At 41.3% G+C, this 13,057-nt stretch overlaps 1 protein-coding gene across 1 annotated transcript in view; it reads left to right on the top strand.

Annotated features, from left to right (window-relative positions):
- USP6NL (USP6 N-terminal like) overlaps nt 1-13,057 on the top strand; it is a 128,073-nt gene that overhangs the window by 65,743 nt on the left and 49,273 nt on the right. Inside the window, exons 3-4 of the mRNA XM_084783988.1 lie at nt 8,714-8,781; nt 12,355-12,437. Of these exons, the coding sequence (XP_084640114.1) occupies nt 8,714-8,781; nt 12,355-12,437 (151 nt within the window). The remainder of the gene's footprint in view (nt 1-8,713; nt 8,782-12,354; nt 12,438-13,057) is intronic.

The raw sequence follows: 13,057 nt of genomic DNA, 5'->3' as shown, positions 1-13,057 counted from the left end.
CGAACTCACAGCGATCCGCCTGCCTCTGCCTCCCGAGTGCTGGGATTAAAGGCGTGCGCCACCACGCCCGGCTGAATGCTGCCATCTTAAACACAGGGTGACCACATTAAGATCTCAGCATTTAAACATTTAAAAATAGTTTTAAAGATTTATTCATTTTTGTTTTATGAGTATTATTGTATTATGTATGTATGTGTGTGTGTGTTCCTCATGTGTGTGCCTGCAGAGATCAGTAGAGGGCGGTTAATCCCCTGGAACTGCAGTTATGTTTGGTTGTGATCTACTGTGTGCATGGCTGGGAACTGAAGCCAAGTCCACTGCAAGAGCAGCAAGTGTTCTTAACTGTTGAGCCATTTCTCTTGCCCCGCCCCCCCATCTATTTTTGATGTAGCTTGGTTCATGATCCAATCAGAAAGCAATCATAAGTAACTAAAACCATTATGTACAGGCATCGTTGATTTTGGTAGAAAGATAAGATGGACTCAAGGAGGTCTCGGGATAAGCAAAACAGGTTATTTGCATTGTTTGCGAGGGCATTATATTGAATTGAAAAATCAAAGTTCTCAGGAACTGAAACATATAGCAGCTGCAGGCCAGGCCGTCCTCCTCCCCTTAGGCTGCGAGGCCTCTGATGGTGACTCTACTCTGCTTTGGATTTTGGAAGACGCCCCCACCCCCACCCACCTCCGCAGCCACTCTGCTCTGCTTACTAGAAGTTTCCACCTCCTCTGTTTTCACCTTGCCTTTCGTCATCACCCATTGATTCATTCTTGAGTTCTCCCAGTTCACATTCCCAAGGGAGGACTGGCTGACTAAATTATATGAATCCATTAAAATTCTTAACAGCTGTGAAAAGGTTGAGACAGTTTCACCAGTGTACTGGAGCCAGCCTGCACTCTGCATTCAGTGGTACCATGTTGGTAGCTTGGCCACCATAGAGGCACAGTTTGCAACATGGAAATTAGCATCTGCGTGAGCCTAAGTGCTTCTGCCTCTTCCCTTTTGTTGGCTGCCAAGCCCATAGGAACCCAGCCTGGTGGGCTCATAGGTTGTAGGTCTGTACCACCACCAAGGTGTATTGGTAGGTAAAAAAGAGTCAAGTGTCACATTTCTTAAGGATGCTTCTGGTTTATTTTAACAGAAAAGAGAACATGAAATGTCCAGCACTGGCAGAGGGGATGGGGGTGGTAATGACCTTGCAGTGAAGATCTCTTGCTGCTCTTCCAGAACATCCATGTTGGGCAGGTCACAACCATAACTCCAGCTCCAGGGCATCGGACACTGTCTTTGGCCCCTGTGGACAAGTGTTCACTCATACAAACATGCACACATAAGTAATAATACAATATGTATGTGTATAAAACATGCATATTGTATACTATAGGGAAAGTTTTGATATTGTTAGTTGCTTGTAGGAAGGGGGCTTCAGTTTTGAGTGGGTTGTGTATGTGTGCACATCAAAGTTTACTTTGGATGCCTACAATGTGTTCTGAATATTATTAGGCAACACAATTTTGTATAATTACAATAATGGCATCCTCTCAGATAATGTGGTAAAGTATGTAGAGGAAATATCCTAATCTTGCAGGTGTCAAGGTCATATGAATTGACCTCATGTGCCATCAGGGTCAATGCTATATCTCTTTGTATTTTTCTTCATATATTGACCATACCCTTTTGTAATATTTGCCTGTTTGGAGGGCTCTTGTAGTCTGTCACTTTCTTTACAACATCACACTGATGGTACGCAAGATAACTTGGGTGTGATCCGCACCATGGAAGTGTCTTGTAGTCCCCATTCTTACGTAGACAGGTTGCTCAGTGGCATAGGGAAATGTCTGTTATTTCTTGGATCCTGGGTTTCCTTCTGTTTTTCATTCTGTAGAAAGAGACTTAATCTATACTTGTTTTAAAAGAGAAGGAATATTTTGTTTAGGACTTTAAAAACCAATGTCAAGGTTATCACTATGGGAAGAGAATCTAGATTTAGCTCAATTCCAAATACAGTAAGGATTTATCTGTATTAACTAATATGTGATGGGGATGAGGCAGTGTCAGTGGCTAGAAAGTGACTAAGAGACAGATATAACAGGATTCTTGCTGAAGGCAGGCCAGGATGGTCAGCTATCTAGGTGAAGGATTTGCACCAAACTGAGTTTGCAGGATTCTTGCTACAGTTGGGCTAGAGAGCCTGAAACTGGATGAAGACTAGGACCAAGGTTCAAAGGTTCATGGAACAGGAAGTTCAAAGTCTTGACTACAGTTTGACAGAGACAGTGCTTTTGTTATTTTGTTTTGTATTGTTTTTCTGTAGTGTACCTTCAAATTGCTTTTCAAAGAAGCATTATAGAGGTAGCAAACTTTGAAGATTTGTATATTTATGTGGCTGAAACAAACAAATTGTCACATGGCTTAAACAATGCAGATTTATTCTCTCATAGTTCTAGAAGTCAGACACCCAAAATCCGTTTTCTGGGTCAGTAAGCTTGATTCCTTCTGGAGCTGCTGGGGAGATAGGTAGGTGTCCTTTCCTCCCCGCTGGGCGGTGGCTGCGCTCCAGCTTCTTGTGCAGCTGTGGTTAGACTCCTCAGCATCCCTAAGTTAATCACATGTGCAGACCCACAGATCAGGAATTAGGCTGTGAATCCTCAGTTGTTTGGTGGGAAAATATTCTTCAACTTATCTCATCTTGTGACTTTGTAATGTCTAAAAACATTTATTTTTCTCATTTGTGGCTTAAACTTCCAAGTTCATGGTATTCTTTCTCAGGACTTTGAAAATTGTGCGTGATTATCTTCTAGCTGATGAGGAGCTGGTGCCAGTCTAATTCACTTTCCTTAGTGTGTGACTTGACTTTTTCCTTCCCCCCCTCTGTGTTTCTCAGGTCCTTTATTGTTGGTTATTATCTTTTTCCCTCCCCCCCCCCTCTGTGTTTCTCAGGTCCTTTGTTGTTGGTTATTATCCCTGCAAGTGGAGCTTTAACTTAATTCATGACTGTCTAGTTCAGGGCACTTACTGTTCCCAGGCACACACAAAAAGTATCAGGGCTGTTAACTTATGCAGAATGTTTTCCAAATTATAGATCTCTGTGCATTTAAATGATCAATAATAAGGGGAAATAGATAAAAGAGAATAAAATTTTCATGACAAGTATGTGGTTTATTAAAAATGTTTAAGACCCGGGCTAGCAAAATGGCTCAGCAGGTAAAGAGGCTTGCCCGCATCCAGGTCCAGCCAATGACCTAAGTTCAGTCCCTGGAACTCCCATGATGGAAGAAGTGAACCAACTCCTACAAGTTACCCTCTGGCCTCCGCACTAGTGCTGCTGCTGCAGTGTATGTTTCCTTCCCCCCCAAAAGTATAATGAACTTTGATTTCTGTTTCAAAGTTCCCAGGAGCACTACCTTAGTATGTATTTATAGTATGAATCAGGGCCTTGCCTTCTCACATTAAAAATTATGCTAAAATATAAAATGTGTGTGTGTGTGTGTGTGTGTGTGTGTGTGTGTGTGCGCGCGCGCGCGCGTGCGGTCCATGACAGCTTCTGTTGAAAGTACTAAGAATGCAGCGAATTTGAAGTGTAACAGTGGCATGTGAGTTCACTTGTGTAGAGCCCCTGTTTGCCTGGAGATGGAATGTTGGGTGTAGGCTGTTGTGGCTCCTAGTTGGGATTCAGCCTGAAAGACGTGTTTTTCCTCTCAACAAATATCATCTTTGTTTGAGTGTCCAGAGTCCATGTAACCACAGCAAGGCCTTCTCCCATTCTGAAAAAGAAAGAATGCATCTCAAGCTTCTTGTGCTGTTTCACAGTTTAAGAGCCGCACCCGTCTTTTGTTTCTGTCGCTACAGAGTGTCTGAGGTACCACCTGACACTCTTCACATAGAAATGAGACCTTGGAGTAGATGAGTGTTCTGTGAGGACTGAAACAGCGGCTAGCCTCCAAGGCCAGCCTGTATGTCTAAGGAAGGGAAAAGTGCTTTTAAAGCTGATGTTGTTACATGCGCCTAAGTATTCACAGTGACAGCAGACTGGGATTGAGCTGGCGATTTAGAAGTGTTATAATGTGTGTTTTTAAAGAATGTAGTTCAAGGGGATATTTATTCATAAAAGATTAGGGGGATTTAAATGATTTAGACATCATAGTGTCAAATTTTTAAAGTGCTTCTGGAAAAACTACAGTTGTCATTTTCTTCCATAATTTTGTACCTAGAGATAGTTTCCCATATACTTGAGTATTAAACTCATATATTAGAAAGGTAAGGATGCTGTTTAAAATAGTCATTTCTCATATTTCTCCACGTGGTTTTATTTTTAAGGATAGGGAGTTTTTCTTTACGTACATTCTTAAAAAGCCACATTGAATTGTACTTAATCATATAATATTTTGGATTCATCATGAAAGTGGAACATAAAGTTATAGTGTCAATAATATGATAACACCATGTTTGAATTGTTATTTACTGATGTCATGTGGCATGAAGCACAGGTGTCCCTGTTTACTAGTTGCCCAAACGTCTGCATACTTGCACAGACACTCGGTGGCTATTGTTGTTTTTTGTGGTCAAAGTTTTGAGGCAGATTATTCTCACAATGAAAACTTTAAGTAAGCAATCTAGTATATGCCATGAGCTTATCTACTAATACAGGAAAACAGGAAGCACAGTTTAAGTATATTGTCCATGCTGTAGATCCATGCAGTGTGAATTTACGAGTGTCAGCAAATTCAGCAGTAGAAAAACCAGTTTTTCCTCCAGTCTCTTAAAGAAGCATATATGGCTATAATGTATAAGGTTAGTTGAGACTTTAATCTACTTTCTTTCTAGAATACATTTAGTAATGTTAATAAATTTTCCCCAGAGAGACACACAAGGGTAGGACATTTATAGGGGAATTCTTAAAACTTACTTATTTGTCTACTTATTACTTATTCAAAACTTACTATTTATTTGCTGCTTTGATCATGTTAAATAAAGATTATTCTCTCAAGATTCAGTTTCACTTAATTCCAGAATGATCTCCATTAGACAATTGAGTTTTCCTTGTCGAGTTCTATAGTCTGACAGTGATCTGAGTAAAGGTTCCTAAAGAGTAGCTTGTTGACGTTTTCTTGGATTATTGATATTTCAGTCCCCACCCACAGTGCTTCCGTTCTTTCTTTTACACTTAAGACTTTTCCTTCTCGTGTCAGAACTGTGTTTGCACTCCTGGGACTGGTAGTGCAATAAAGGTGTGCTGTAAAAGATGCCTGAGGAAAGCGTTCATCTGTCGATGTGGAAGGAAGAGTTTAGCAGCACTGATAGCATCCTGGAGCTTAGTAGGTCATCAGCTTTCCTAGCTTGAGTTTAATTTCTGTGCACTCACTTTCTTCCCCCTCAGTGGAGCTATGACTATAGTGTTTCAAGGCTGGACGTCAGAGGGGAAACAGGATGATGGATGGTACGTGGATGCTTATCTCAGACTTCTGTTTGCATGAGTTTATTGTAGACTTCTGACGAACAACTAGTGTGCTTACTTACTGTGGACACTTGGCACTGAAAGAGTGCTTGTTAACATGTGTACTTTGAGAAATGTGAAAGAAACATTTGTTTTCCTGATGAAAAGAACTTTAACCAAATCTACCAGTTCCTATTTCCTATTTTGCTGTGTGTGTGTGTGTGTGTGTGTGTGTGTGTGTGTGTGTGTGTGTATGTGTTACTATTATGAATAACTTGTACTTTTTTTTACTGATTTAAATCCCTAGAGATAGAATGTCGGGTAAAGGCCATGTTTCTCTCTTTGTAAGATTTCCAACACATACTATCCAATTACTTTCCAGAAAGCTTTTGTACATTTGTATATTTAGTTTTAAGGCCCTGAACTGCAAATGACCTCAGGCTTTTGTCAGTATGATCAGTACTTGTTTTGTTGTTGAGTCTAAGAAAGCAAAGTGATTATCATTTTACGACCTTTAAAAAAAACATTTATCTATGTAATTTTTGAGCTGATTCCCCCTGCCTCCCTTCTAGTTTTTTGTTGTAAGCTTAGATTTAGATTTTTATTTATGTGTCTGAGTGTTTTGTCTGCGGGCATGTAAGTGCATTATGACCTCCTGATGCCTGAGGAAGGGGGTTGGCTCCCTAGGAACTGAAGTTATAGATGGTTTTGAGCAAGCGTGTTCATCATCATGGGTTCAGTTGTTGCAGAGCCACAAGTGCTCCTAAGCACTGGGCCATCTCTCTAACCTCATGGACTTAGGTTTTCTTTTCCTTAGAGCTGTGCATCAGTGTCATGATGCATCAGTGTGTAATACTTGCTTTGCTTGCACACTGCATCCTCAGTTGGAGTAACCACTCTGAATTGCCTTGACTGATTTTGTTCTCTGTTTACTTCCATGTGCTAGGGTAACATGCCATACATACACAATACTGCTTCCTACTTCCTCAGTTTTAAAGTGTTGTTTTTCTACTCTGGTGAGTGAGGGTTTGGTTCACTGCCCTGCCCTCGCCTCTGCCACACCCAGGCCCTGTGGATCTTCTGTTTAGCTACCCCCCTACCTCTATCAATGTGAGAAAGTGCCCCTGATAAACAACTCCAAAGGAGCATTTATTTTGGCTTGGTGTTTTGCATCTCAGTCTCTGGTTGGCTGGCTCCACTGTCGTGGTCTTGCGGCAAGGTAGAACATCATGGTTGAAGTATATGTTGGAGCAGAGAGAGAAAGAGCAAGTGAAAGGGTCCTGGGACAAGATAGACCCTTCAAGAGCATGCCTAGTGACCTGTTTCCTTCAAGTAGGCCCCACCTCCTAAAATCCCATTCAGCTGTGAACTCATCAGTGCAGTAATCCTTGGGAGAGGTTAATGCCCTCATGAGCCTTTCACATCTCAGAATGTGCTCAGCTAGGAACCAAGCTCTCACACTTCTCTGAAGGACAATTCCTAACCAAGCTAATGCTAGGCCTTTAAGGAAGAAGTTTCAAGAGTCCCTAAATTGTCATAGCAATAGGATTGTAGGGAAAAGTGGATATGTGTGTTCTTTCTGTCATCTTTTTTTGTGTGTGTGTTTTGAATCAGTTTTATGAAGTAGTGGTTAAAGTTGTCAGCTGTACAGTCAAGACTGTCTGGTTTTGATTTTGAGCTTTGCTTTTTACTAGCTTTGTGTCATTGAGCCATCTGTTTGATATTGCTAAGCCTCATGTATGATTGGTTATGACTGGTACAGGGCTAATGATGGGACTTGTCCGACAGTGCTGTGAGAATTTGTGGCAAGGCCTGTTAAAGAGCTCAGTGCAGTGTGTAGCACACTATGGCTGGTGTGGTGCTGTCATTTCTTGCTCCTGATATTTGCCTGTCCTTTTTATTTGAATAGTGTTGTCTTTTTCTCCTTGATTGGTAATGCCTTTTACACAATCTCCAATTTGTCCTTTACTTTTATTATGGTTCTTGGAATGTCTGTCTGTCTGTCTGTCTGTCTATTATCTATCTGTCTATCTATCTATCTATCTATCTATCTATCTATCTATCTATCTATCTAAATTGGAGGCACTGTTTCTCACTTCAGATTTACTTTGTTTGTTTTTGTTTGTGTTTGTTTTTCAAGACAAGGCTTCTCTCTGTAACCCTGACTGCCCTGGAACTCTCTCTGTAGACCAGGCTGGCCTCAAACTCAGAGATCCACCTGCCTCTGCCTCCTGAGTGCTGGGATTAAAGGCATGCGCTGCTACCACCACCTGCCTGAGACTTCCTCTTTATCTGTAGTTTGTGTCAAGTTGACAGACAAGGAAACAAAACACCTAGCCAGCATACTCCTCAAGTTGTTCTGGGTCAGAATGTTTTATCACAGCAACAGAAAGCAAACTAGGACAACTTATACATATTTTATTTTAAATATAAAATAATGTTTTAAAATACATTTTAATATTTAAAATATTAAAATAATATTTTGTTTCCTTTGGCTTTCAGCATCCTTAATGCTGTTCATCCTTTCTCCCTCCCTCTGCCAGTGTATTGCCTTGCCTCTTACTTCCCAGTTCATCCTCCCTTTTCCTTTTGATCTGAAAACTTAAGAATATTCCATTTCTGTTTCCAGGTCCTATGTCTATGAAATTTTAAATTCTAAGTTGATTCTTGAGTGCTATATTAGTTTCTTTCCTTGTCACGGAGGCCAAATACTTGACTTAACAGAAACAGCACGAGGGGAAGCATGTTTATTTTGGCTTATGGTTTCAGGGGAATGGCCCGGAAGGCAGCGTGGCAAGATCATGTTGCAGAGCCCTCTCAAATGGTACTAATCCAGAAAGCAGAGAGAAGGGCTAGGCTGAGCTCTGATCAAGGCCTGTCCCTGTGTCCCCGCCCCCACCTGCCAGTCAAGCCTCTCTGTCCCCAAAGAGCACAACCAGCTCAAGACCAGACAGTCAAACATGAGCATGGGAGGTGTGTGTGTGTGTGTGTGTGTGTGTGTGTGTGTGTGTGTGTGTTCTCCCTGAAACTAAGATCACAACAAGGGTGTAGGTTTGTGATGTTGTGAAGTATTTGCTGTACTAATAAGTTTACAGTCTTTGAATTTATACATAGTAATGAAGTGATAGATCAGTTGGTGTTCTAAAGCTGCACCTAACTCATCATTTTTATCTTATTACTTTTTCAATGTAGGCCGTATTGCTTTTATGTTTTATTAGTTTTATGACTAACTTTGTTGTCCTCAGGCTAACAGCCCATCTCAATTTGGTCTCTCCACAGATTCCGACCAGGATGTAGCGCTCAAACTTGCTCAGGAACGAGCTGAAATAGTTGCTAAATATGACAGAGTAAGTATCTATATTTACTCTTTGAGTAGGTTTATTTTTTTAAAAATCCATATAAATAGAAAGGGGCTTGCTTTTTTAGAGAGCTGAAATAACAAAGTGTTTGTTCTCTTTGTGAGAACGTTGAGTTCAACTCATGTTTTCTTTGATTTCTCTGACTATTCTCCCTTTTCCTCCCCCCCCTTCCCCTCCCCTTATGCCCCCTCCTCACCTTGCTGCTTTCCACACGTGGCCTTGCTCCCACCTCTGTACCTTTGCACTGGCTGTTTCTTCCTGGAAATCTTGAGGCCTGGCTTTTAGAAGAGCACATTGCTCACCTCTCTCACGTCTTCCCTCAGATTCTCCTTTCTCGTGTCATCTGCAACTGCTCTGCTCATCATGTTACCTGCTAGCACTCTTTATTGTCGTTCAATACCGAGTACTCAAGTGTTTTATATAATTTGGGTGTTATTTGCTATTTCTTCTAGAATAGAAACTCTTTGTGGTCTGGAATTTATTTTGTTTGACTTATTCCTATAAACTAAATACCTGTAACAATTTTTGACTCATAGCAGCTACTTAATAAATACTTGAGTAAGTGAATATAAAGAAGTAAGTATGAATAGTTTTTATGTGCTCTATAAATTTACTGTAAATCTCAGATTCTTCTTCTCCTCCTCCTCCTCCTCCTCCTCCTTCTTCTTCTTCTCTTTTTTGGTTTTTCAAGACAGGGTTTCTCTGTGTAGCCTTGGCTGTCCTGGACTCGCTTTGTAGACCAGGCTGGACTTGAATTCACAGAGATCCACCTGCCTCTGCCTCTCTGAGTGCTGGGATTACAAGTGTGCACCATTGAGCCTGGCTAAATATTATATTTTTGTATTTATGTTTCATATAAATTTAATTTTAGCTAGCATTTTGCTCATATATCATAATAATATTTTACTTTCTAATATATTTTTAATAATTCTTTGAGAATTTCATGCATGTATACAAATTTTTGATCATATCCATCCCTATTTCTCCTCCTAACTCCTCCCAGATTCACTCTGCACCTCTTATTCCTGCTCCCAACTCACTTAGTTTTCTTTCCCACCAAGTCCAGTTTGTGCTGCCCATATGCACACGGACGTGCAGCCATAGTAGAACATGTCCACCTTACCAGGGATCTCACTGCTAAAGGAAACTTGGCTCCTCCTCTCCCAGCCTCCATCATCTGTCAGTCGCTCCCTCCTCCATGCTGGAGTGCTGACTGGCTGGGTAGCATGCAAGCAGCCACAGCTGCCATGAGCTCCTGAGCACATTGGTTCTGGTTACACCCAGAAGACACTGTTTTACCCTGATCCTCCTTGACCTCTGGCTCTCACAGCCTTTTGGTCCCAACTTCCACAGTGTTCATGAGCCTTGGAGGAGAAGAGGTTTAATATAGATAGCCCATTCATGGTAGAGCACGCCTCACTTTTCCCTTGTATTTGAATGACCAATAGTGAGTTTCTGTGTTAATAGCTGTCTATTACACAAAGAAGCCTCTCTGATGAGAACTGAAAGCTGCACTCATCTGTGGGCATAGAGATGTACATTTAAAAGGCAGTTTGATACTGTGTCCATTTAGTAAAGTAATAGTAGGTTCACCCCTGGGGTGAGTGAGCCCCCAGCTGTGGATTCTCAGTTAGATTTACTTAACCAGGCATGCACTTCCTCTGTGAAGTGGCCCAGAAATCCAATGAGAAAGTAGTTGATTACCCTTGATTTGGTTAGCTTTAGTGGTCAACTTGACACAATCCAGAGTTAACTGAGAGGAGCCTTAGTTGAGGAATTGGATAGCATGGCCTGTGAGCATGTCTCTGAGGGACTGCTTGAGTGTTAATTGATGTAGGAGGGTCCATCCCGTTCCTCAGGTGGTAGTCCTAGGCTATATACACCACAAAGCCAGTCAGCAAGCAGCTTTCGTGATTCCCGCCTTGAGCTCCTGCCCTCTCAAGCTCAGTGATGGATTGTGTCCTGGAGATGTAAGCTAGGACTTCCCCTCAGTGCCCGTGCCACTAGTGCACTCATGGGCATATCCGCTAGCTCGTCATTACAGTAGCTTGCAGGGTCACAGCAGGGTCAGCCTGCTGGGGACTCTTCTCCCCCAGTAGCCTACATAGCACCTCCCAAGTCTAAGAAAGCAGGGAGGGGATTATAAAACAGCAGCTTTCTTTATGGCCCTTACAAACACCCTGAGTACTGGTTGTCCCCTCCTCTCTGTTTTAACCCGTCCCCCTTTCCCACCTAAACTTCCCTCCCCATTTCCCCCTTTCTCCCTTTGTATCACCTCAGCATGGGAAATTTCTTGGTTTTGATGTAAAAGATTGTCAATACTTTGTTAGCAAGAGTTGGTCTTCTTATTTATTTCTCCTTTAATGGTCATAACATTTATTGGCTGGTACCATGTTCTACAGCTGCAAGACTTGAACATAGTTATGCACCTCTTTTTTTAAAAAATTTTTTTGTGTGAGAATAATAGGAACATGAGACTTATAAAGAGACACCAGGCCTATGCCCTTCCATAGGGAAGCACACAGGCAGTATTCAAGCAGTCCCGTTCCCACAGTTCCCATGAAAAGCCAGATAACTTAGCTAGCTGCATCGCTAAGGTAAAATGAGCAAGTAGCGCTGTCTGCGCACACCTGCAGTCCCCCTCGCCGACAGCCCAGCCATTGTAGTTAGCCTAAGTTAGGACCTGGGGAAAAAATATAAAAGTGACAGAGAAATGGTTTCTGACAGTCCTTGCCCATAAGATGTTCATAGTCTACTCGAAGGAAAATGTAGGAGCAGACATGATAAAATACACGCAGATGGAAGTGCCCACAAATCTAAAATTGGAAGTGTTGTTGACACACTGCATCTAGGTGTCCTAAACTCATCAGTGTTAGCCTGAGTGGGTGGTACCCTGAGTGCTGAGGAGAGAATTGTGGGCACACCAACAGCTAGGGTACCCTATGACATAGCCAACATAAAGAGGCTGAGGGCATGAAGAGAGCTGCGAGGATCAGCAGGAGACCATGCTGTGCAAGAGGGGAGGGCAGAGCCAGTGCCAAGTAGTCCTCGATGTTCAGTACTACAGACTGGAGACTGCTCTCAGGCCTGACAACACTGTGTAGATCAGGCTGGCCTCGAACTCAGAGACATCTGCTTGCCTGTGCCTCTCAAGTGCTAGAATTAAATGCACATGCTACCATGCCCAGTTAGAAGTTGAGTTTTTGTTTTTGTTTTTTGCTTTAGCAATTAGAGTAAGTTCATGGCTGATGTAGTCGGGAAACAGCAATGGAGAGACAAACTATGCATTGTCTTCTGAAAAGTTGGCATAAAAGGTCTGTTCTAGATAGTTTACTTTAAAACTTAAGGTTTATCATTTTCTCCTGCATTAGCTTTCTTCCCTCGTTGACCTCCCTTAGGACATCTTTTGATGGAGAAGTAGCTCTTGCTGACCCAGTATCTTCCATGGTTAATCCTAGTTGAGGTGGAAGTACCCATGTGTTTGCTGTGTGTCACTGAGAGAACATTACTTGGCACTGTGCATTCCTAGTAAGACCCCTCCTGTCGTCGGCTTTGTTTCAGGGACGAGAAGGTGCAGAGATTGAGCCATGGGAGGATGCTGATTATCTTGTTTACAAAGTCACTGACAGATTCGGCTTTTTACAGTAAGTCAGTTTTCAGTTATAAGTTTACCATGGTTGTCTGTTATTAAACTTACTAGATTTTTTTTTTCTGAGATTCTAGGAGTGATCTACTATACTTTTTGGTTCCTAGCATTTTTAACTACTATGATTAAAATTGAGTTATGGCTAAGAGTATAACCTTTACTGCCTTTTGTGTTTTTTAAAGAGCATAGTAAGTGCATAAATTAGTTGTATTAATAATTTAACAGAGTTAAATGAACATACATAGCAGTTTATATTTTTAAAACAATTATAAAACATTTAATTTTATGTTTTGGATGAATTTTTAAAGTAACTAGCAATTAGAAAACAAATGTTACACAACCTATAAATGAGCAATGAAAAAAAAAATACCAAATGGATCTTCCTTTATAGTTGGAAATGTAGTCATGATGCTGCCTCTCAAAATTAACTCTATTTATCCTGTGTACTATAAAGACTTGAGAGAGGGCTAGACTTCTATAAAGTGATTCAATTAAAGGATTTTGACTTTTAAAAATATCCTGCAAACTGGTATCATTCTGCTTGTCTAGGTCCTAGTGTCATCTAAATTGTGTGTGTGTTTTAACCTACCAGCATGTTTCTGGTCAGTGAATGATTTT

Source organism: Acomys minous (assembly GCF_964271855.1).
Source record: "Acomys minous genome assembly, chromosome: 5".
In the NCBI taxonomy this organism is placed as follows: domain Eukaryota; kingdom Metazoa; phylum Chordata; class Mammalia; order Rodentia; family Muridae; genus Acomys; species Acomys minous.
Note: the sequence above shows the minus strand (reverse complement) of the source record. Positions and strands in the feature narration are given on the sequence as shown.